The sequence below is a fragment of the Dasypus novemcinctus genome, chromosome 7 (genome assembly GCF_030445035.2).
Source record: "Dasypus novemcinctus isolate mDasNov1 chromosome 7, mDasNov1.1.hap2, whole genome shotgun sequence".
NCBI classification, from domain to species: Eukaryota; Metazoa; Chordata; class Mammalia; order Cingulata; family Dasypodidae; genus Dasypus; species Dasypus novemcinctus.
Genome location: NC_080679.1, coordinates 18,761,007 through 18,786,274, shown reverse-complemented (window position 1 = coordinate 18,786,274; position 25,268 = coordinate 18,761,007). Strand labels below are relative to the sequence as shown.

The 25,268-nt window shown below is 42.7% G+C and overlaps 1 protein-coding gene across 4 annotated transcripts in view; it reads right to left on the bottom strand.

Annotated features, from left to right (window-relative positions):
* The window catches only part of DOCK10 (dedicator of cytokinesis 10), a 281,603-nt gene extending 257,428 nt beyond the window's left edge, over nt 1-24,175 (bottom strand). For all 4 annotated transcript variants that reach the window (XM_071216098.1, XM_058300030.2, XM_058300032.1 and 1 more), the window contains exon 1: nt 23,982-24,175. In XM_071216098.1, the coding sequence (XP_071072199.1) occupies nt 23,982-24,104 (123 nt within the window). In that variant the 5' untranslated portion in view covers nt 24,105-24,175. The remainder of the gene's footprint in view (nt 1-23,981) is intronic.
* Nucleotides 24,176-25,268: the final 1,093 nt, after the last annotated feature.

Sequence of the window (25,268 nt, the reverse complement as noted above, 5' to 3'; positions counted from 1 at the left end):
AGACTAAAATGACACTGATTGCTGCAATGGATGCTGGGGGCTTTCTTTCTTCTTGAAAGGGGAAATCTGTCAAAAGCCAATCATGAGATGATGCAATTTTCTAAAACTTTGCTGCAAGTGACTCAACATGAGATGGGTGAAACAACAATTGCCACCATTTACAGGGGTTCTTAACAGGGGGTCTGTGAGCTTGAACTGAAATTCATAACACCATTATTCTTGGGGTGATGTGTTGGTACGAGTGTGATCTATGTATTAAATAATACACAGTATAGTGTGGACTTAGTAAGGGGTCTGTGGTTTTCACCTGACTGGCAAAGGGGTCTTTGGAACAAAAAAGGTTAAGAACCCCTGATTTAAAACCATCTCCACCTCCATTTCAGAGAAGGTCTAATTTCTGACATATACCAGAGTATTTCCTCCTAGTAAGGAAAATGAGATGTGGCTTAGATTCCCAAGTATCTTGGGTGTCAGACACACACATACACATACCTCTTGTACTTCTGTGAATACTCTACAAATGCGACAAAATGCAAATGTGGTATCAGAATATTGCTTATAGTCACTGGTTTCAAGGGCAGCACAAAAACAGAATTTTGTTTCAGGAACTGTACATTGGAGGAGAGTTGAGCAACAATCAACGGAGTTTGCTGAAGCAGTGGTGGTAGTGGTGGGGGAAGGGTGGAGAGTGTTGCCTTGGGCAAAACAACCAATAAGGACAGGGACTACACCTGTCTTGTTCAATAGTGTATCCCCAGTGACTGTCACACACCTTGGCTGGCAATATGCAATTGGTTCAATAGTGAGTGAATAATCAGTTCATAAATAAATCTTTCATTTTCACTAAAGCTAAGCAGGTACTTCTGCTTCCTCACCCCAATCTATACCTCCTCCCAGCCCAGGATGCCCATTTATGACTATATCTCCCTTCCAAGCTGTCCTTGCTGTTTAATTTCATCTAATTTTGTCAATTAAAAACGTGTCTCTAAGGAAGTGGGAGAAATGTGGGAAGAAGGGAAGCTCAGAGCAGGATTTGTCCATGAAGAGACCGCTCCCCCCGTAGGGCTGGAACTTTGCTTTGTTTTGTGGGGGAGGCTTGAACATCAAGTACTTGTGGCAGGTTCCTGTAACAATCACATGTATTAGCAATTTCCAGCTTTTTTTTTTAATTTGCAATTTAATTCCTTAACTCAGGATAAAGGGTAGAATCGTCATGAGGTTTCTGTTGCTGTTGAGTTTGCTTGTTTTATTTTCCCCCTAGCTCTTCTCTAAGACATGAATATTTAAGTACTTTGTCAGTATTCTTCAGGATTCTTAAGACTATGCCTGGAGATAAAATAGTCATGTCATGAAACTGACATAGTCCCTCAGAGCACATGAGTCACTTAGAATTTGGAAGACCAAACTCGAACATTAGCTAACGTAAGCTGTCCTACAATGTTAGAAAACATTTTCACTTCAAAAAGTTATAGAAAATGGGCTTTTGTAGAAATTGCTTTACATTTATAAAGTGACAGAAGAACAAAGTCAAGTTGGATTCCATCCTCAATAATATTGAGTTTTTCCTATGCCCTAAAAGGCAAAAAGTTCTAATGTGCATGCACATACACAAATACATGCAGTATTTCCCAATATACTGGCTAATACTGTGGGTCCTGGAGTTGGAATACGAATTCTACCATTTACAGTTGTGTAATCTTGAGCACATTACTTACCTGCTTTCTAGCCATTTCTCTTTTTGGCTGGGATTGAGCCGCCTGCTCCACCCTTGCTGACACCTACCTATTCCTTGAAGACTTAGTTCTGAGAGGCAGAACTCATAGAGTTGGGTTCCTCAAACCAGCTCCAAGTCACTATTTCTATCAGGGCACATTCCTTGTGGCAGTAAAACCAAGTTTTTTCTGCACCAAACTTACTCCCTCAACCATAAATGTTCACACAAGTGTAGAATTTAACTCTTAACCTAAACTTAAAGTATGAAACAAATCTTCTAATATAAAAACTACCTACTACCACCAGAAATTGGCCCTGGGAAAATTCATAGACTTCAAAATTACGACCTGCCTTTCAGGTTGGGCATTCAATACAACTCCAGTGACATGAGCTAGATGAGTTATACCATATAATTCAGACTGCTCTAAACAAAACAACATTTGCACAAGAAATGCTTGGGGCCAGGAAATTATGTGGCTCAAAATAGGCCTTTTGTACCTAGATTTGAGTAAGCATTCAAACACTTGGAATTTTCCTAAATGTTGAGACATATGCTTGCATTTATTGTTGTGAATCTCATTACGAGAATTTTAAGTGGGGTACTTAAGTAGTGAGTGATGAAGCCCATGAACTTGAAGATGGAAGGATACTGCTCCTAATTACCAGCATCAGGGTTTTGCAAAGTGCTAGCAATATTTCAAAATGCAACTTGACTAAATTCAACGTATTTCCTCCTACAAAACAACTTCCAATAATCTTTTTTTTGTAGGTACTGGGGCTGGAGATTGAACCCAGGACCTCATATATGGGAAGCCAGTGCTTAACCACTGAGTCACATTGGCTCCCTGAGGTGTTTTTTTCATTTGTTTGTTTGTTGTTTGTTTTTTTGTTTGTTTGTTTTTAGGAGGCACTGGGTACCGAACTCGAACTCGGGACCTCCCACGTGGGAAGCAGGTACTGAACCACTTGAACCACATCCACTCAACCTAATAATCTCAAAATCTTTAATCTCTGACATTCTTACTGATATGAACACATATCTCCTAAATACATACAAAATGTAAGTCTGAACAGGAATGGCCAATAAACATAGCTAGCATGTAGAAACATATTTTTAAAAATATGCTCTACTTTGCACACAAGGTAATGCAATTAAAACAATCATGTGATACCATCTTACACACACCAAACTGGCAAAAATACAAATGTTTGACAATAAATTTACTGTCAGGGGAGTGGTGGAATGGAAACTCTTTCGCACAGCTTGTGACAGTGGAAAGTAGTATGGTTTTGAGGGGAAAACAATCTGGCAGTATTTCTAAAGTTGAAGAAGGGCGTGCCCTTGAGAAGACCCTGCACTTACATATTAGGATATTTACTAAATAATGTTCATTAGGAGCATTGCTTACAGTAGCAAAAACAAAAACAAAGCAAAATGCAATTCAAACAACCTAAGTGTTGATCCACAGTAGTAACTATTTCAGGAAAGATTCATCACTGGATGCTAAAATTAGTGGAAAGAAATGCGAGGCGAATCCAGAGTCTCAGTGTATTTCCCTTTAAGTTACTTATTACCTTGAGTGGGAACCGCATGACTTTAAAGAAGAGACTCGAGGCAGAGACCATCATAACTAAATGACCAGTGATGGCCCAAACGACATCTTGTGCCTCCAGAGAGATGCACTGAGGGCACCACCTCACTTTTACATCATACCTGCCCCAAGCAGCGTAACCTGAATCTAATCAGGAGGGGCATCAGGTAAAACCAAACTGAAGGCAATTCTATAAAGCAACTGGCCTGTACTTTTCAAAAAGTCAAGGCCAGGGTCAAAGACTAAGAAACTCTTCTGGAGTAAAGGAGACTAAAGAGACAGGACATCTAAATGCAATATAGTTCTTGGACCTAGGACAAGAGGAAGAAAATTAAGGGGCTAATTGGCAAAATCTTAATAAGGTCTGTGGATTAGATAATATTATTCTATCAATGTTAATTTATTGATTTTGATAATTATAGCTATATAAGAGATGTCACTGTTTTTTGGCAATACACCTTAATTATTTTGAGGTGAAGGGACATCATGCCTGAAATTCATTCTCAAATGTTTCAGAAAAATATTGCATGTGTGCATATGTGTGTGTATAAGAGAGAGAAAAAGGAGAGGATGATTAATTTTATGTATGGCAAAATGTTAACATTTGGAATTTGGGGCAAGGGTACGTGAGATATTTTGTGCTATTTTTACAGCTCTTTTGTAATTCTGAATGTTTTTCAAAATAAGAAAGTAAAAAGAATAGAAAAGGAAAGCTGGGGAATGCTGAGCACATTTTGATTAGTGTCTACCTCCAGTAAAGGAAATGGGGACAAGCAGATATTCATAAATATTTTTATTCTTTAAATAGTAAATATTTGCTTTATATACTTTTTCCGAATAAGAACTATTTCATAACTTAAAACAAAATTCATCAGAGATACTTGCCACAGAAGGGAGGTTTCCGGTATAATTCAAGGGTTCGATCTAGGAGATCAGGGAATGATTTCTTGAAGAAGATATCTAAGTCTGAATGGTGAGAGGAGTGTCCCGGGCAAGGGGGAAGAGCAGAGCACAGGCCTATGGCACAGGTGTGTGTCACACACCAGGTGCTCACAAGGGGTCCTGGAATCTCTACCCACACAGCAAGGCTAAGTCAGGGTTAAGAACTATTAGATCAAAGAGTCTCCATGCTAGCAGTGGGGAAATTTAATATGTCTCCACATTTCCCCCAGTGAATTAGAGAATCAAAAAAATTATTGTACAATTACTATAACTTGCTGCAATGAAACAAAAGATTTAGAAATCGTGGAAATGTTCAAAGAGCTGAAAATTCCAATGGGGAATGACAGAGGATACACTTCAAAAAGGAAAGGAATAATGGACCTAGAATGCAATTTTTCCTAGTAGTCACATTGTTTCATTAAAAAGCAATAATTAAAATGGGCCCTTTAAAAATGTCTCTGAACCTGTTTCTTTTTTTTTCTTTCAAAAGCATTGACTTGAATGCCTGGGCTATTGTTTCCAGAGTTAAGTAATAATTTAAAGTATCTAAGGAAGGAAAAGACAATGCCACAGTGCTCCTTTAGCACTATAATATTTGAAATATATTCTTTTAAAAAATGACAGGGAGAGGTTAGAGTGTCTAAAGGAACTATAAATATGTCCATCCATCTGTTCATCCATCCATCCACCCATGCAACCAACCAAGAATCACTTATTGAGGTGTTATGAAATTCTGTAACTGCCTGATGAAGTGAGATAATAACTAATTAGGATAAACAGTAATTAACATATTTAAGAAGTGCTCTAGAAACACAGAAGTGAAAGAGACTCATACTGTCTGTGAACTCAGAAGACAGTAACAGATGAAGCCAAAAATGGTTGGCTCTTACACAGAAAGAAGATGATGAACAAGAGAAATAAAGGAAGGGTGTACTGGGCAGCTGGTGGTATAAAAGTACATGGCCTACTTGGGAAATGGCCAGAAGCTTGAGTGACTGTCGAGAAGGGAGAGGGTTGAGGAAAGAGCTTACTAGACAGTGAAGTAGGAGAGCAAGGCTGGAACCAGATGAGATTTAACATTTTGGGGGCAGTAATCAAAGGCCATGAACAGCATTGAGACAAGGACATATTATGATCAGAATGGTGTGCTCACAAGACAGTGCAGGCAAAACTGTGGAGAATGAATTACTGTGTGGGGAGAGGAGGCAGGAAGGCTGACTAGTTAGAAGGATATTGCAAAAGAGTCTGGGGAAGAAATCTTGAGTGACTTACCTCGACCTACACAGAGAGATATTTTAAATATTTAGGAGGTAGAATTGCCAGCTCTGGGGGCATGATCTGATGTGGGGTGGCAGGGAGTGGAAAGAATTAAGCATGGTTTCAATTTGAGATTAACTGGATCAAGTGAGATATAACACTTGAGAAAAAAAGAAAAAGAGATTTATGAGGCAAGAAAACGAGTCAGAAATGGATCCTGAGTCTGAAGCAACTGAGATACTTCAGGATAGAGACATCTGTGGGCTCTGAGAAACAGAGCTCAGAACGGACCTACAGTTAGAAGTATTGTTGCATATGCAGGACTCGAAGTTGTATGAGAGGGTGATTCGCATAGAGAGGGCTTGTTGGTGGGGCAGAGGCTAGATCCCTGGTGAACCCCAACTATAAGGGGTCTGTTTTCCTTCAATGTGGTCCATGAACTGAAACTATATTAAGGAATGCCTGGGAGGCGGACTTTGGCCCAGTGGTTGGGGCGTCCGTCTGCCCTGTGGGAGGTCCGCGGTTCAAACCCCGGGCCTCCTTGACCCGTGTGGAGCTGGCCATGCGCAGTGCTGATGCGTGCAAGGAGTGCCGTGCCACGCAAGGGTGTCCCCCGCGTGGGGGGCCCCACGCGCAAGGAGTGCGCCCGTGAGGAAAGCCGCCCAGCGTGAAAAGAAAGAGCAGCCTGCCCAGGAATGGCGCCGCCCACACTTCCCGTGCCGCTGACGACAACAGAGGCGGACAGGGAAGCAAGACGCAGCAAAATGGACACCAAGGGGAGACAACCAGGGGAGGGGGCGAAATTAAATAAATAAATAATCTAAAAAAAAAAAGGAATGCCTGATCCACCCTCCTGTACCCTTAAATAATCTCTGCTTATGTATGAATCAAAGACGCCATTTTGAATAAATCTGCCTCTGATGAATGGTCCACCCTATTTTCCTGAGTCTTGGTCATCAAATCCATGTACACAAATTACAGAGTTTGTCTGATCCTGCTACACAGAACACCTGGTCCTCCCTACCAGCTTCTCAGGATGTCACCCTAAGAGAAGATGGAGAAGGAAGGTGAGAGTCTGATGGGTCTTGGATCCAAGTTAATCTCACATAAACAAAATGATGAGGCTGGGTCAGAGACAAAGCCCTACACAGACCACAGGCAGAGTACAGCTGCCCTGAACACACAGCCTGGGCCCCAGCACAGTCACGTTAGGTGGTAGTCTTTTCCCTTCTAAGTCTCAGTGCTGCTTAGTCCACAGAGGATACTGAGCTACTCTTCTTGGCCAGGTTGACAGCTATGACAATGAGCATGAACAAAGGTTACAAAAACTCTTAGGCATGCTATCATTTGATCCTCAGGACAATTTCATCAACCATTTTCTAATAGGGAAAGTGAAGCTTTATTAACTCAGGTGACACAACTAGAATGGGTCCAGTTTTGTATTTGAAATATGGTCTTCTATAAAAGACTGTCCTCTACTTTGTGCTAGAATCATAACACGGTGCTTAGGGAGGATCCCAAAGATTTCCACACCCTCCTCCCTGGAATCTGTAAAGAGGATACCTTTCACGGAAAGAGGGAATTTGCAGATGTGATTAAGGTTAAGGACCTTGGTACAGGGAGATTATCCGGGGTTATCCAGGTGGCCCAATCTAACTGCATGAGTCCTTAAAAGTAGAAGAGGAGGACAACCAGTAAGACAGCTGAGGAGCTTCTAGAGTCAGCTCCTGCTATAGGGCAGTTAGTAAGTACCCAGAGCTATACGGAGCTAGCTGAAGCACCTGTTTGGGAGTTCCAGTAGACCAGAGAGCATCCTGCCACATCCTTGAAGGAATGGAAGGAGGAGACTGCCCATCTGCAGAGAAGACTTGTAAGTAGAGTGCTCCAGGCCCCGGAGGCCAGTGCCCATCCTCCACTGGAGGCACAAGTCACCTTGAGAGTTGTTCTGAGACTGGATTTGAAAGCTCCACTTCCCAAAAATGGGGGACAGAAGAGATGGTTGGGCATCAACTTCAACTACTGATGAGTAAATTCACTGGGCTAAAATATAATCCTGAGAATAGCTAAAGTTTGAGCCTGTCCAAGTCAGAAAGAGGCCAGTAGCTGCCATCTTAACTTCACATTTGGCACAAGGGAAAGTGGGGCAGGTTGAAAATCCCAGTGCTGGTGGGGACCTGTTCTTTCCATCCAGGTTAGATTGCAACTTTAGCATAGGCCCCAGTGCTACCTCCAGCAGGGAGAAAGCTGCGGGGACCTGTGCCAGCCTCTCTGGGAAATTACCAGCCAAGCTGTGGAGGCCAGTTATTATCCTACTCTGGTGGCATGAGCCTCCCCAAGAGCTATTCTGTGGTTGGAATTGGAAGCTCGATTTCCCAAAAACAGGGGAGGAAGAGATGGTTGGTTGCCAATTATGATTACTGATTGGTAGACTCGGCTGACTAAGATATAACTCTGGGAAGAGCTGGGGTGTGAATCCGGGGTGTGAATGGTGGCTGGTGGCCACCATTTTTACTCTGTTGCTAGCCTGAGGGGAAGCCAGGCTGACCGAAAATCACAGTGACAGGAGGAAATAGTTTATTTCATCCAGATCAGCCTGCAGCCCTAGACTAGGCTTCAGCCCTGCCTCTGGCAAGGACAAAGCTGGTGGGCCCTGCACCAGCCTATCCAGGTAATTGCAGGTACCTTTGGCTGGCAAAGACTGAATAATTGGAAGTCTACCAGAGCAACTGCAGTCATCTTGGACCGCATTGCATAGATTGCTGCCCACATCTGCAACTCCATCCCTGACTCAGGCAGGGGAGAAAGGGATGTGAAGCTCCATCCGTCTCTCTAGGCAACTACAGTCTAGGCCTGCACAACTTGGATTATTCCACACAGCTGTGAATCTGTTGCTACCCGTGGCAAAGGAGAAAGTTGGGAGAAGCTTCATTGGTCCCTGTGGCAATAAGGGCAGCTTGAGCCTCCACAGTTTATAGCACCAATGACAGCCTTGGCCCATACTGCAAAACCAGCAAGGGAGAAAGAGAACTAAACTTAACTAAAGAGAAATACTGCACCCAGAATAAATATTCTAGTAAGCCAGATGCCAAGACACCAGCAAAAAATTACAATTCACACCAAGAAACAGGAAGCTATGGCCCAGTAAAAGGAACAAGATAAGCCTCCAGAACACATAAAGGAGTTGAGACAACTAATTATAGATGTTCAAACAAATCTCTTTAATAAATTCAATGAGATGGCTAAAGAGATTAAGGATATTAAGAAGACAATGAATGAGCACAAAGAAGAATTTGAAAGCATACATAGAAAAATATCAGATCTTAAGGGAGTGAAAGGTGCAATCAATGAAATTAAAAAATATTGGAATCGTATAATAGCAGATTTAATGAAGCAGAAGAAAGGCTTGGTGAGCTTAAAGAAATGGCTTCTGAAAGTGAACATACAAAAGAACAGATGAAGAATAAAATGAAAAAATTGAACAAGGTCTCAGGGAACTAAGTCACAGCAAAAGGCATGCAAACATACATGTCATGGGTGTCCCAGAAGAAGAAGAGAAGGGAGAACGGGCAGAAGGAATATTTGGAAAAATAATGGTAGAAAATCTCCCAACCCTATTGAAGGACACAGATATCCATGTTCAAGAAGCCCAACATAATCCCAACAAAAATATCTGAATAGACCAACTCCAAGACATATACTCATCAGAATGTCAAATGCCAAAGACAAAGAGAGAATTCTGAGAACAGCAAGAGAAAAGCAATGCATAACATATAAAGGATATCCAGTAAGATTAAGTGCTGCTTTCTCACCAGAAACCATGGACGCAAGAAGATAGTGGTCTGATATATTTAAGATACTATAAGAGAAAAACTTCCAGCCAAGAATCTTACACCCAGAAAGACTGTCTTTCAAAAATGAGGGCAAGAGTAGAATATTCACAGATAAACAGAAACTGAAAGAATTTTTAAGCAAGAGACCAGATTTTCAGGAAATACTAAAGGGTGTGCTAAGCCTGAAAAGACAGGAGAGAGAGGCCTGGAAGAGAGTCTAGAAATGAAGATTAGGTGAATAAAAGTAACTAAAAGTGTCAAAAGAGTGGTGAAAATAAAATATGACAGATAAAACAAATAGTCAGGAATAAACTTAACCAACAATGTAAAGCACCTGTATTCAGAAAACTACAACTCAGTGTTAAAAGAAATTTAAAAAGGCCTAAATAACTGGAAGAACATTCCATGCTCATGGATTGCAAGACTAAATATCATTAAGATGTCAATTCTACTCAAATTGATATACAGATTCAATGCAATCCCAATATAAAGTCTACCAGCATTAAAAAAAATTGAAGGGTAAGGGTCCTGAATAGCCAGAAACATCATAAAAAGGAAAAGCAAACCCTCATCTCCAGACTTTACATCATTTTACCTAGCCATAGTGGTGAAAACAGCATGGTACTGGCATAAAGACAGACACATAAACCAATGGAACCAAATTTATGGTTCAGAAATAGACCCTCACATGTATGGTCAAGTGATTTTTGACTAGCCTGTCAAACCCACACAAGCTTGGGAAGAACAGTCCATTCAACAAATGGTGCTGAAAGAATTGGATATTCAGAGCCGAAAGAATGGACCAAAAACCTAAAAATAAAAACAAGAACCATAAAACTGCCAGAAGAAATTGTAGGAAAATATCTTCAAGACCTGGTGGTAGGTGGTGAATTCTTAAAGGAGATAAGGGGAAGACTGAGATGGACTGCTGATGTTTAATATATGGAGAAGTTTTAATTAGCTTTACTGTAAAAGTGTGGAAATGCATAGTGGATGGTAACACGTAGTGAGTAACAGGTAGTTTATAAATGGGGATGTGGCTGAAAATGGTAGTCTAGGTATGTAAATACTAATTGACAGAATGCTGGAGAATAAATTTAGGAACCAAATAGCACAGCAAACCAAGAGATGGATGAGGATTGTGGTGGTTGGTACAGATGCAAGACTGTCTTTTGTTAGCTAGAACAAATGTACATCACTACTGCAGGGTGTTGGGAATGTGGAGTAACATGGGAAAAATACAGCTGGAGTGACCTATAGACTGTGGTTAGCAGTACCTTGCATGTATGAGAAAGATGTAGTGTGCTGATAATGAGGCAGTATGGAAAATGTGAGCCAAATGTACAACAGATGATATTATCTTATCTGTAGCAAATGTCCCACCACAGTGTGATGTGCTGATGGAGGGGTGTTGTTTGGAAATTCTGCACATGTGCATGATTGTTTTATAAGTTTACAATCTGTCATAAAAATATATTTAAAAAATAATAATAGGGTGGGTTGGGGGAAAAACACCCCAAATGTAAGATAAGGACTATGATTAATAGGAAGATTTTGACAATATTCTTTCATAATTTGTAACAAACATCTCATGACAATGAAAGGTGTTGGTGGAGGGTTGCTGTATGGGACCACTGTATGATGTTATGCATGTATGCTATGTAAGTTCACAACTTTTACTCAACACTTAATTGTTTACGTATATTCATACATAAATGATATAAAGATAATAATAACAGGGTTGGTTGGGGGAAAAATACTTTGGTTAGTAGTAATATTTTGACAATGCTCTTTAATCATTAGTTTAAAAGGTTTAACAACAATGCAAGTCATTGGTGGTAGGGTGAGTTATGAGAGTCCTGTATAATGTTATATATGTTTTGTAAGTTCACAATTATTATTATATACTTATTGTTTATGTATGAGTGATATACTTCAATAAATTAATTTTTTTTAAAAAGTAGAAAAGGGGGGTAGAAGAGTAAGTCAGAGAGATGAGACATGAGAAGGGCCCCATCACTCCTGGCTTACAAGACAGAGGAAGGGTGATATGAGCCAAGGAAAAGTGGTGGCTTCTCAAAGCAGGGAATGGCCTTAATTTAGAGACAGCAAGAAAATGGAGACCACGAAGAAGTGAATTCTGTCAACAAGACAAACAAACAGAACCCGGATTTTCTCCTAGAACTCCATAAAGGAACGCAGCCTGCTGACCCCTTGATGGTGGCTTGGTGAGACCCATACTGGACTTCTCCCCTACAGAAATATAAAATAAATTTGCGGTGTTTAATCCACCAAGTTTGTAGTAATTTGTGATGATAGCAAAAGAAAACTAATGCAGTGTTTTTATTTCTACAAAGTCACAGAAACCCATGAACAAGGTCAGATCACCTCAGTTTGCAGAACAACTCAAGCCCAAGGGAAAAATTGGGCCAATTCTCTGCTCTCATGACCAGAGGCACACATTTCAACCCAGTGGCCAAACTAAGGTCCCATTTTTGGAGATACCTGTACAGTCTCAGCAAACAAAATTTGACATTGATCTCAGATGGTCAAGAAGTAAACGAAGAGTATGCCCTGGTCATGTGTCTGTGTTATTTAAAGGCAATGGTGTATCAGGCTTATTCATTTTCACTCACATGGAGGCCCATGGAAGCATAAGTAAAATTCTCGACTTTCATTCTACGACACCAATTTATACCTGGTTATTGAGGCAGATGGTGCACTGGGCAGAAGGAAAGAGGCATTGGGTTTCCGATGACCTTATGGCCTTGTTCTGTGCCCCTGACCAGGTCTACTTAAACCTCTCTGTGACCCAGTTTCTGTATCTATTTTAGGCTAAGTTTCTCTTCAGGGCTAAATATTTATAACTCTAGGATATCAAGAAATGTAGCATAAACTATTTCTCTTTCTTTATTCACAACATATGTTTCATGTGGAACTGGTATACACCAATGCCAGCAGAAGAATTTTCAGGGCAAAATTTAGCTTGAGCCACTTAACACACATTAAAATTTAATATTTATCTCAAAAGAGTGTCAAAGAATATTTTTGTGAACAAATATTTAAAAGACAGACACAAAGTCACCGGTGGGTGGTGGGATTATGGGTGATTACTAGTGGTTTCTTCATTATTTCATATATATTATGAGTTACTAACCTAGCAAAAAACCACAAGCAATTTTAAAGTACAGATAGAAAAAGAGACTGCTAAATGATAATCAGAGCTTTAAAAAACATATACAGTAGAGTCTTAACATTCTAAAGCAGTTTCAGGAAAGCTCTCTGACCTTGAGGAAGGAAGTAGAGTTTTTTAAAAAACTAAAATAGCATTCACAGTTACTGATAAAATCATATTGCTCTGGTGATTTATTAAGGGTTCTCTTGAGATATATAAACCACTCTCATCATGGGACTGGGAAAGAACTGCTGTCAAAACACCATGGTCCACGCTTCATGACTTTCAACCAATCCTCTTTTTCATCTGGCTCTGAGTTTTATTCTGTCTCAGCCTTATGCCTGCTAACAGCATCAGTGAGAAAGAAAAAAGCATCCCTGCCCAGGGAGAGGCCTGTGGGTGCTACAAGGCAGCCACGGGCAAGGAGCTGGTGTGGGAGCAATGATTACACTTGCTAGGCTGATTCTTCTTTATTCAAGAGTATGCTTTCATGACAATCACTATTTTCAACCTTTCAGTAGCCTTCCTTTATGGGACTCATGAATTCAGTTCAGTTCCTTTTAATTCAATTTGTGACAACTGAGAAAATACTATATGCTGGGAATTTGTTGTCAGCCTATTTGCTCTAGAGCATAAGGAAGAATTCACCAAACATCAGGCAGTTAGTTTGCTTTTCATATGCCTACCCTGTACTTCTGTCATCTCCAAGTATGACATTCTTTCTTACATTCAACAAGCAAAATTGAGTAAGCACCTACTATGTGCCAGGCGTTTTGCCATCCTGGGAATATGGAGACGATAAGCACAGTCTCCATCCTTGAAGATCTCTTCGGCTATTGGAAATGTGAGGGCAAAATTGCACTGTATCCCCTGGCCCAGGCCAGGCAACAGGGACAAGCATCATTTAAATTGTGGGCAGAGATCAGACTGGCTTTGCCAGTGAAGTGATGAATGACAAGTTATCTCTGGTACCACCAGTCCTCCATTTCTATGCCCTTCTTTCCCAGTGGATCTGGGCCCTACCCAAGGTACACCTGCTCGGGAGGTTCACACTTTGGTGTGAATTAAACTCCATCACCATCTTATGTATTTAAGGTTGATCTCTAACATCAGAATGAAATCTCTTATACCTCATTAGGTATCAGGATGGTGGGAGGACAATCTGGGCAGAGGACAAAATGAAAAATCTGCTGTTTTTTCAGCAGCCCTGAAACACAACAGGTTAGTAAAGAACCGTACCAGGTTTCTCAGGTGTAAAAGGGAGAGAGTGTTGGTAGAGAAAATGTCAAGACAGACAGAGACAGAGGTAGAAAATGAATTATAGAGAGGCTCTTGCTTTTTTTTTAATGGCAAGGAGAAGGACTGAGCCTGAGAGAACAGTTCAAACTTGCCCTCCATGCGCCTATCTTCTAGTGATGTGGGGGCTTAGAGGAGTTGGCAGGAACCGTAGCCAGAGAACTGCAATTACGAGGATGCAGCATGGGGCCTGGAAAGCAAGCTCTCTTACAGCAGACGGGTCTCACCATTCCCTGCAGAATATGGAGGGAAAATGGGACTGCATCCTTGTCTCTGAGGATCCATGACGTCAGAAGAATCTGACTTGCCTAACTATTGCCACAATTGGTGGCCCTCTTGCCAATTCCGAAACCACAAACTCCTTCCTTTGAGTGTGTAAACGGCTATGTCCTTCATTATATCCTCGAAAAACCATTTTATTCCATTTCTCATTGCTGAAATACAAATGTGATGGCAGATCCTTAGGACCAATTCTTTAAGTTGCCAAAATAAGATATCTTAATCAGTAATGGTGTTATTAAAATTGGGGGGAAAGTTTAATTTTAATAGCCTTGAAAAAACTTTTTAAAAGATTAAGAACATCCCAGAATTTTAAGGCTAAAGGATTTTCAATGTCTTGATGTTCAACCCTCAAATTTTAAAGATGAGGAGAGTGAAACTCAAAGAAGCTTAAAAATTTGTCCAAGGTTAGACTGCATGGAAACCACTGTTCATGATGATAAAAAGACACACTTTTCAAATTGATTGGATAGCAGTCACATAATGACTCGTGATTTCAAAACTGAAGTTAATGAATGAACCATCCTTGTTAGCACTTAGATAGTCCTGAAATAATCTTATCTGTACACACAGGTATGCCAATAAATTTTATTACTAGCAGTTTCACATACAGAGAAATATGTCTATATTTTAAAACAAATTGGAATACTTTTCATTTGAAAATAAAATCCTCTTTTGAATAAATGTCTGATTTTTAAAATAAACAGTCTAAAAACATGAAAAGTAAATACCTTTAAATATTAGTTCTCCATATTTGAATTTTCTTCTTCAAAAAAGTTACTAAGCACCAAAGTCACTTTCATTTCTGTGAAGGCTTCTCAGTTGTAGCCAATTTCCATTTTCTCATTCTATCATTCTAAAGAGCTGACAAAGGGACTTTTAAGAGCTAATTAAACAAACAATGGGTGTTCAAGAATAATTTAATTATCATATTTCATTGAACAGTAAATTTTGTTAAGCTTTTTATTTGCTTGTTTGCCAAGTCAAATGTTCATGCCTGTCTTCTTTTTATAGAACGTGTGATTTGAAAATAAAGGCTAAAAGTCATTGGTCATTTTGACAGTTTTAATTAGTCATTTACATTGGTAATTACTAAAATAATTACATGAAGAAAAGCTCATTGTGCTAATCCTAAATGATGTCTTTTTGAATAGTCCCCCACCCAGAGTCTATTGTTAAACTCTGTCATTCTGGTATTTAATTTAAAGAACTGTCTAGCCTTCCAAATTTTAGATGTCAGGAGAAAAGGTGTGGCAAAACTGAATTAGAAAAACTATATCCACATTTTAGGAGGACAAATTGAAGGAATTTTGAAGAGTTGGGTCCATTAATCCTTGGAGTCTCAGAAACAGGCAATTCCTTTGCAATTCAATTGCAAACTATTAATGTTTTCAAAGGCAAGTGTTTTTCTCTATTGCCAGTAATTCATCACATTCATTAAGTTTTATTATTTCTACATCACTTAATGTAGGTCAACAGGTCAAGTCCAGCAAACACAAGTATTTATTTCTAGTCCACTGACCCTGCTGTGACAGATAACAGGCAAACATAGCTCACTTCAGTGGAGGGGTGGGGGGGGGCCCTCTTATTTGTAAACATGAACACTAAAATCAAGAGTACAAAAGACAATGAAACAGATGTAACGCTGAAATCCAGCCACCCCATGCTTATCTTGCCAGAAACGTATTTCTCTAAAGGAGAAGAATCAAATGATGCTTCTTTCAGAGTTGAAGGCGCCTTTGTTGGTGAAGCTTAACCCACTCAGTGCTGCTCCCATTCTTGGGAAAGGATGGAGCACTAAAATAGTATCCAGATTGGTGTCACGTCCAATATCCTGCTTTGCTGAGATTTCAAAGAGGGAAAAAATCAGTATGTGGAGCAAAAGGAGCCACTGCACTTCTCCTGGTAAGAAACTTTTTCCTACAAACTCTCCTTATGGCTAGTGTGCCAAGGTTTGCTTTTTCTCTCCCTGTTATCTCTGATGGATGCTCACTGCATGTTAACTCAGGGGAACTGGTAGGCAGCACAGAGAAGTCATTAAGAACCAGACTGTGGAGTCAGACTGCCTGCATGTGACTCCTGGATCTGCCATTTACCAGTCATTTGACCTGGGGCATGTTCCTAGTTTCTAAGTAACTCTTTCCATTTCTATAACATAAGAATCTAAACCTTTTGCTGTAGGGTCATCATAATGACAAGAAATTATGTAAGTCAAGCACCTGGCACATAGAACATGCTCAATATCTTTCTGTATTATATGAATATATTTCCAACACTTACCAATGTTGACAAGTTGGCTGAAGACGATGACTCAAGAACCATCATAATTAACTACTGACAACCTGGAAATCTTCAAGTCACAATTTTAGTATAATTTTTCACCAATTATGCATCCATCTCCTTCTCTTGACTTTCCTGAAGCACCTCATTTGCAGTGGGAAGGGAGATCTTTTTACCTTGTTTATACATAGTAAATAAGGTATGAAAGTAGTGAAATAGACAAGCTCTCTGCACTCAATGGCACTTAACATTCTAAGGCAGGAAGTCTGGAAAAAATGATAAGCAACTAACAAAATAGAAAGATCACTTTAGGTAGTAGTAATAGCTCTGAAGAAAATAAAGCAGAGTAATGGGGCAGAGAAGGTTTAGGAGGGGGAAGATTTGGCCGTTGATCTAGGATGTGGCATCCTAGAGGAGGTGGCATTTGAGAATCTGAGGGACAACTCTGGGGCAGAGGAAATGACAAACACAAGGGTCCAATCATTCAATTCCCTCATTTCACAGATCAGGAAATAGAGACTCCAAGAAGTGGAAGTGACTTAGCAAAGATTCACACAGCTCTGGTCTCCAGACTCATGAGCTGCCACATTTCCTACACTAACTTCCATTCACTAAAATCCCGCATGACCAAATTTGTAGAAGTGCACTATGGAACTCAAACTTGGATAGCCTAGGATGGTTGGTGGAAGCCAGCCAATCAAAGGGGTCATAGGCATTACAGCATAAGAGAAATGCAAGATCTTAAATTCTTCAGAACCCCATTCCCATGGTATTCAAACATGAACAAAATAAATCATTTTTCCAGGGGCTCAATGACTGTTAGAGAGAAAAGCATCTTCAAGATTTTCTTAATCTACCAATGAGATTTTCTGACCCACCAGTTATTTTAAAATCCCTAAGGATTTCATTGTGACAGCAATACAATCCATAAAGCAATGAGGAATCATCATCACTGTATGTCCTTTAGCCATTGGAGTGGCTCTATTTTTAAATCTTGTGGTGTGGGGAGTAATTGACATCTTAAGGGAAAACCCAGGGTGAGAACTTCTGCAAACTCAGATGGCAACTGTTTCATGTACTAAGTGGAATTTCTTTTTTCTTAATCTTGAAGCCTAACTAAAGTTTACATGTCAATTAAGGCACTAGATGGAAAACATAACACAAATAAGCAAGGAATTTCTCTAAAGTCATTTAGTAGTGAGCCAAATCCATTTTCATTCTTAAGTGGTTTAAGCTTTGTCTTTGCCTCAAGAGAATTTTTCAAAGAGCTGCAGAATGAACCACAATGTATTGGTCTCTTCTACAATTGCCTTTACCTGATCATATACTGCAAATACATAGCTGAAGATGTAGTTTATTTTCACATTTTCCAGACTTTTCTGTGCTTAGATATCACTTGGGGATATTGTTAAAATGCAGATTCTGTTTCAGTGTATCTGGTTTGGGGCTCGAGACTCTGCATTTCTAATAAGCTTCCAGGTGATGCTGATGCTGCTGCTTCCTGGGCCACACACTCGAGCGGTGGAGGTCTATCAAGCCGCCCTTCGTGAAAAAGCATGGGGGGAAATGTCTTTTCTCTTGGCACTCAGTACGAGTTAAAGCAGAACATCTCTAGCCCAAATTATTTTATCTTAAGGACCTTTAAATCTTGTGCGGATTGTGTTTTCCTCCTTGACTTGGCCACTAGGAAACACCTTGGCTAGAAGATAGGACTTAATGGTGTGTGTTTTATTTACTGACCCTATTCCATTCACCTACTCCTGACTTCATGTAACTTTCTTAATGTTCTTTCTCTCCCTCTTTTTTATTAATATGCTTTCCCCCCTTACCATATATTGTTTTGTTGTCTTACATTCACCTGTAAGACAGTTAGAATTCCTACCTTGAATAAGGTAGAATGTATATATAAAGAATCCCAGCCCAACTCAGTTATGGAAACTCAAATGGAAATAGTTGCTCAAGAACACAGGATGCCCTGGAAAATTTCATGTGCATGCTGGAGTTCAGAAGTGACTGGAGAATGGGAAGCAGACAGTCCTAGAAGAGAAGTGGAAGTGAGAAGGATTAACCTCCTACCCTTTTCACAATTTGCTTAAGGCCTTGCTGGACAGTTAGACTGGCTGGATGGCTGACTTCATAATTTAAAGACTTAACAATGGAGCTGTCAGTTGCCTGGGAGAGTCTGGTATAATTAAAGCTACCCGGAGTAATCTCTGTGCTGTAGCTATTATAGTAACCTCAGAGGAGCACTAAAGCAAACCTTGACAGTGGAAAGGACAGGTTTCCCCTTCCTTCTATAGAGCTACCATCAGAAGGCAGCATCGACCACTGTCGACTCCAAATTGACTCCACTGACTCCAATTTGGAGATGCTTGGAAGCAGCTACAAACCCAGGAGGTAGTCCCTTGTCAATTACTATCCCAGATGCAAAAGAAGTCCCATGACAGATAATTACCTTAGAGCAAGGTATTCAACATAGCCTATCTCAACCGCCTCCTCTGTAATTTGCAACAATCCTAAGTACCTCACATGACTGCTGAAGAATTAAGTGGAATAATGGGTCTAAAACAGCTACGATGGTGCCAGGCACTTTGTAGGATTTGAACAAATGGTTTATCATAATACAATTACTATTGCTCTTTATGTTAAGCCTTACAGAAAATGGTTGCAGAGGAAGTGACAGCCATTAACCACTCTATACTGATTCATTGTTTCACTTTCTGGCCATTCTAGAAGTTTTTTGGGGTCTGACTGTTGTTACCAGTTACTTTCAAAGTTGCTTCTGAAATGCCCTTGAGGTGTCAAAAAACAGTAGCTGATACAATCAACCACATTCAAACCTGATGTCCTCAGCTAAGTTTGTCTTGACTTGCTCGTGAGGCAGAGAGGTCAAGGGACTTTCCTTGTATGAAAACATAAATGTGTGGTTTCTGCTAAAATGTAAACACCCTTTTTATGAAGATTCCTGTAACAAAATGACAGTGCAATGAATGCCAAACAAACAGGCCTTTGCTTTGCATACGGCTTTTAACTGTGGGCCCTGACAGTAAAACAGCTGTTTCACTTTCATTCAGTACCACTTTCTGTATCTTTAATTTACTCCTAACATAAGGCTTCTGGTAAATTCCAGTATTTCGACGCCCCACTCAACTTTTTAAAATCCCTCCTACTCTCAACAACTTAAATGTCATAAACTTTAGAAGGGAGGAAATTGTTCCTTCTAAGAATTCCTCATGTTTATGCATACATGTTTACATACTTATTACTTCTCAATCAAAGATCTTTGGGAGTCAAAGGTTCAGCTCCTTAGTCAAGGCTCCCTAAAATATCACTAGTATTATTGGGGAACAGAGACTGTCAGAAAACATCAAAGTGACCATATGGACTTTTTGCAACTACTGAAATCAATTTCCCCTCTATTCCTTATCCTTTCACGGTGGGGGTGGGGTAGGCTGTAGGAGTAAAAAAATTCTCTGGGTAAGTACCATCACTTCTGGCAGGATGTTTTCTCTTCAGAAGAAGTTAAGAACAAAGTGAGATACAATACAAAAATATGTTTCAAGGGAATTTTTGTGCAACACTAGAGTAAGCATAAATATGCTAAAGAATGTGTATCAATAAAGGGGTAGGCTCCTGTCTCAGAAATACCACAGAGAGCTTTAGGCAAAAACTGACTAAATGATTATTTGGACTTTTGTAGACTCCACCTGCTTTTGTGCTCTCCACCCATCATCAGACTCCTAGCTAACCCCCACCCTTCCCGTTCCCCAAAGTCTTCCCCTGCTCTGCCCCATCTAATCACATTCAATAAATTACACTCATTTCTCTCCAAGTGATAGATCTGACGCTGGGTTAGCAAAAGTAATCGACACCTTTTTGTTTTAGTATTTCTTTTGAAATGTTATCAAAGTATAACAGCCACACAGAAAAGAGCACAAATCCTAAACGCATAGCTTAGTGAATTGCAGAAAGCTATCTAATTAAACTAATTCATGTTAAAGTACAAATGCATTTTGTAGCATTTTAAAAGATGAGCTTCCTATCAAAAACTGATTTCTAATTAGAGGCATTACAACTTGAAGGCTGACGTGGTGTTTGTGTGTGTGTATTCAAGGCCTAATATGGGAGAAAAAAATTTCTAATCATTTTAGAGCCCAGATTCTACTCCTGATCTTGTAGGACCATCATGATGGGATTTCAGGATATAATTTAAATTTTACTTGCTACTGCAAAACCAGTCTTTGTGCGAGTTGCCACTTTCTATGGAAAAGTTTTAGAATAACTAAGGAGCTAATACTTGTCTTTCCAAAATGTGTGGCTTTAGCTCATAGTTGCTCCTAAGAGGGATGCAAACCAAGTGGCTCCTGACCGGGCGTCTGAATGCACATGGCCTACTGGAGGACCTGGGTTAAAGCTGAAGTCAAGTCTGCCTTGACAACCACATCTCCTGCCCTCAGCATCTTGCCCGAGAAGTAGGCCTCCTGGTCGTGCCCTCACTCAGCATCCCTCTGAAGCTTTCCTGTCATATAAACACATACATACACATAAACATATATATACGAACTATTCCATTCCCAGAGTCCAAAACTACCTTGTCTATCCTTGCTGGAAAAAATGCAATTCCACCTCTATGGCAACCTCCCTGTAACCTGTCATCTAAATAACAGGGACTTCGCACAAGGCCGCCACATCAACCCAGCAGGGTCTTCCAGTGTCTTTCAAATATCTTTCAATGCATGATAGCTTGTTTCCACACACATGTCCAATTCTACTAGCTTTTATCAAAGTGGGCTGCCCATAATCTTTCTCCCTTCATGGTATTCTTTTTCTCCCGTGCCACCCAGGCCTTGAGGACTTGAGGCAGCACATATAAAGAGCCTTAAGGGACTAGAATGGGGGTTCTCAACAAAGGGTCTGTGAGCTTGAATTGAAATTCAAAAAAATATTATTCTCATGGGGACGTGTTGGTGCAGGTGTGATAAATTTATTAAATAATACCCAGTATAATGTGGACTTAGTATGGGGTCTGTGGTTTTCACCTGACTGGCAAAGGGGTCTGTGGTACAAAAAAGGTTAAGAACCCCTGGATTAGGAAACGGACTTGGCCCAATGGATAGGGCATCTGCCTACCACATGGGAGGTCCGCGGTTCAACCCAGGCCTCCTTGACCCGTGTGCTGCTGACCCATGCGCAGTGCTGATGTGCGCAAGGAGTGCCCTGCCACGTAGGGGTGTCCCCAGCGTAGGGGAGCCCCATGCGCAAGGAGTGCACCCCGTAAGGAGAGCTGCCTAGCGTGAAGGAAGGTGCAACCTGCCCAGGAATGGCGCCGCACACATGGAGAGCTGACATGACAAGATGACGCAACAAAGAGAAACACAGATTCTCAGTGCCGCTGATAAGGATGGAAGTGATCAGAGAAGAACGCATAGTGAATGGACACAGAGAGCAGACAACTGGGTGGGGGGCGGGGAGAAATAAATAAAAAATAAATCTTAAAAAAAAAATAAAAAACAAAAAGAACCCCTGGATTAGAGCAACTTAAGCTAGAATTAGTCTCCGCCATATAGTCTAAGGTTTTAGGCTTAAAATGGATGCTCTGCTCCACAGAAGCATACCAGAAAACTTAGTGTCTTCCTCTTGTTCCTCAAGAGTTAACTGATAGGATGGAATGCAAAGCACATGTCTTCTTGCTGCCAAAATCACTGCCAAAACTGCCTGCCTCAATGTGCAAGATCCCAGGAAATGTCCTGGCAAAAGCTAGTTCAGCAGTGATAGCCAAGGGGCTGAACTGAGGCTACGGAAGCTGTCACACCTTTGCCAGTGGACCCCCACTCCTCCCTCCTCATTTTAAGACATTGAGCTTATTCATTTTGACAAGTTACCCTAGGATTTCAAATCAAACATAATTCTGGACAAAATGCCTGTGTTTGTGTGTTGTTGTTGTAGAGGAGATATATTTTATAGACTTCCTAGAATGTACATATATTTTATAGACTTCCTAGAATGTTCTCCTAGAAAACGAAAATTTTAGGAGAGTTCACCTAAAAAAAAAAAAAAAGCTGTTTATTCCAACTGAATGTTAATTCTTCCAGTTGCTCTTTTCTTTCAGAGTATTACTGAGATTCGGTAACCTGAATAAATTGCAGAATAAAGTGACTGTAAATCGAACGGCAGAGAATGACAAAGCCACAGTCCCAAATGATCATCCAAAAGGGAAAATTATGTTCTTTGCACATCTGAAGATTTCCTCATTATTTCTGCTTTTAATCATATTGAACCTGTTGTGTTTTTTTTTTTTTTTTTCTTCTCCAGATCTTCTTTTTGACAGTTTTGACAGTGTGCATGCTGATATCAGAGCCACGTGCAGCCCCTGGCACAGGGCTGGGTAACAGTTGAATCACATCTTGGGAACTGCAGACTGCAGCCAGTGGCAAGTGAACTAGAAGGCACCGTGGCCACCAACTCTTTCACACCCCCACCACCCCAGCCCTCGTGGGCATCTGATGTGTCTTCCCCCTGCCAGGCAATTAGCTTCCGTTCTGTTCAACTTTCCGACCTCTGGCTTTAGAGAAAAGACCTGGCTGTGGGAACTGGCTCTGGGCAGCTCTTGGCTCCCGGCTCACTGGTGACTGGCAAGAGTAACACTTTCTCTGACACTTTAAAAAGAAGCCTTTTAATTCCTAATGATATTTCCTGGCACAAAGGGAAATGAGGCACACAACGCGGGGTTCCGGTCCAGCAAGGGCAGGCCAAGAATAAGGCTGCTGCACCCCGGTCTCGTTGCAAGGCTCTTCCCACCGGCTTCCCTTTCCCACCAGCGCCGACTTGGTTTTTCCCTGCCACTTCTCACCCCGAGTGTGACACCTACTGGAATTTATGAACATCTGGAAAGGGATGGGTAAGGTTCTGGTGTCAAGACAGAGCAGCTGGCGGCTGCCCCAGAGATTTCCCGCGGAAATCACCCGGCACTTAGCAGGCATTTCAAGAGGGAAGTAAAGCGTCCTTGGCGGGAGAGCCCCTTGAACATCTTAGAAAAACACCGAGAACCACTGGATCCTTAATGACCCACGTCTCCCCCAGCCCTTTCTAGAGTCGTATAAAGTGGTTTGCGGATTTTCACCCCCATGGCGGGAGGATGGTGCGAAGTATATTTAGGTCCGCGACAGAGTCGACGCCGGGCTCGCGGGTCTAGCCTGGGCGAGGACTTGGCTCTGGGCGCTGGGGTGGCAGAGGGGCGCGCAGACCCGAGGACGCGAGAGTTCCGTTCCGCAGACACCCCCACCCGGGGTCGTTGCGGCCCCCGCCATCCAGGGTGAACGGGCCTCGCGGACGCATTCCCGCCACCATCCCCACCCCCAAGCCCCAAACCCCGATCGTCCCCCTCTCCTCCGCGCTCTGCCCGTCTGCGCGCCCCGCGCCCCGCAAGGCGCCCCCGGGCTGGGGCTTGACGTATCGGCGGCGCTGCCTCGCGGAGGTGGCGCGCGGGGCGCCCCCAGGGGCGGCGGGGGAGGGCGCGGGGGGGAAGGGGCCGGGGCGCGCGGGCCGCTCGCGGAGGCCGGGTTCGGGTCCCCGGCCCGCGGCGCGCTCGGGGGAGGCGCGGGGAAGCGCCGCACTCACCCGCTGCTGCTGCCGGCTGCTGACGGCCACCGCGGCGGCGGACGCGGCGCTGTGCCGGAGCTCGGCCGCCTGCCCGGGTCTCAGCAGGCTCCGCGTGAACCTGCGGGTCCGCTCGCCGGCCATCGCCCGCCGCGCCGGGAAGCGCCGCGGGCCCGGAGCGCGCGTCCCGCCTGCCTGCCCCGCGCCGCCCGCCTCTCCCCGCCCGTCGCTCAGGAAGCGGAACTCGGAGCCTTTCCCCCTCTGCCTCGCTCAACTCTCAAGAGGCGGGTTTTTCTCGCTGGCACCCCCGCTCCCCCCACCCGCTTCGCTGTGCCGAAGCTTCGAGACGACTTTCCAAACTCCGCGCTCGGCCCGGCGCGCGCGGCCAACTCGGCGGGCGGCCCCGGCTGGCGGCGACGCCGCGGGACGCGCGGGGGCCGCCTCCAGCCCGCGCCGCCCACCCGGCCTCAGCTGGCCGGCCGGGGCTGTCCCCGCCGCCCGAGGGAGCGGCAGGCGGCGGCGGAGCGCGCGGGGCGGGCGCGCCGCCCTCGGCCCCCTGCGCAGGCTGCCCCGAGGGCTGGGGCTCCGGCCCGGTGGGCGGGTGCGGCCCCTACCTTCCCGCGCGGGCGCAGGGGCGCGGGCCGAGCTTGTGGGGGTGGGGGGCCTGGTAGCTGAGGTGTCCACTGCGTCGTCGGGGCCACCGCTGGGAAGTCTTGCTTGTCCGAAATACGTACCCAGAGGCGGGGAATAAGGGTCCAGATGAAGTGCCTGCCATATGCCAGCTCGCACTCTTCTGGAACCTGGGGATACTGAGGATAACTTGGCAGCCCACCTCAAGGCTCCCGTGGGGCGACATATTCTTTGGGGTGTGGGTGGTTGGGAGGTGGACACACACAAAAACCAACTGAGCAAATAAATGAATAGAAATAAATGAACAGGACAATTACAGATAATAGCTGTAAAACAATACATCAAGGCAACCTGGTGTAATAGACTGGGAGGAGATTGTAATTGATGAGTAGGCAAGAACTAGCTTCGGGGTGACTAGACAGTGTGGGCTCAGGTGTAGGGGGTGGGCGTACATCTGTGTTGTTTGCTCCCACTCATGCCACCCCTCCATCTGCCTGCACTGCGTCTCCAGCTAGCTCTTGATTACAGTCTTTCGAGCATCCTCATCCTGAGTCACACAGGTTAGCTTTCCAATTCACTATTGGGCTGTGTGGGCGGAAAAGCCACCCTGGCCCTTACGATCCCAGGCTGGAGAGATTTGGGACAGCCACTCCAAATATTCTGCGTTTACCTTGACAT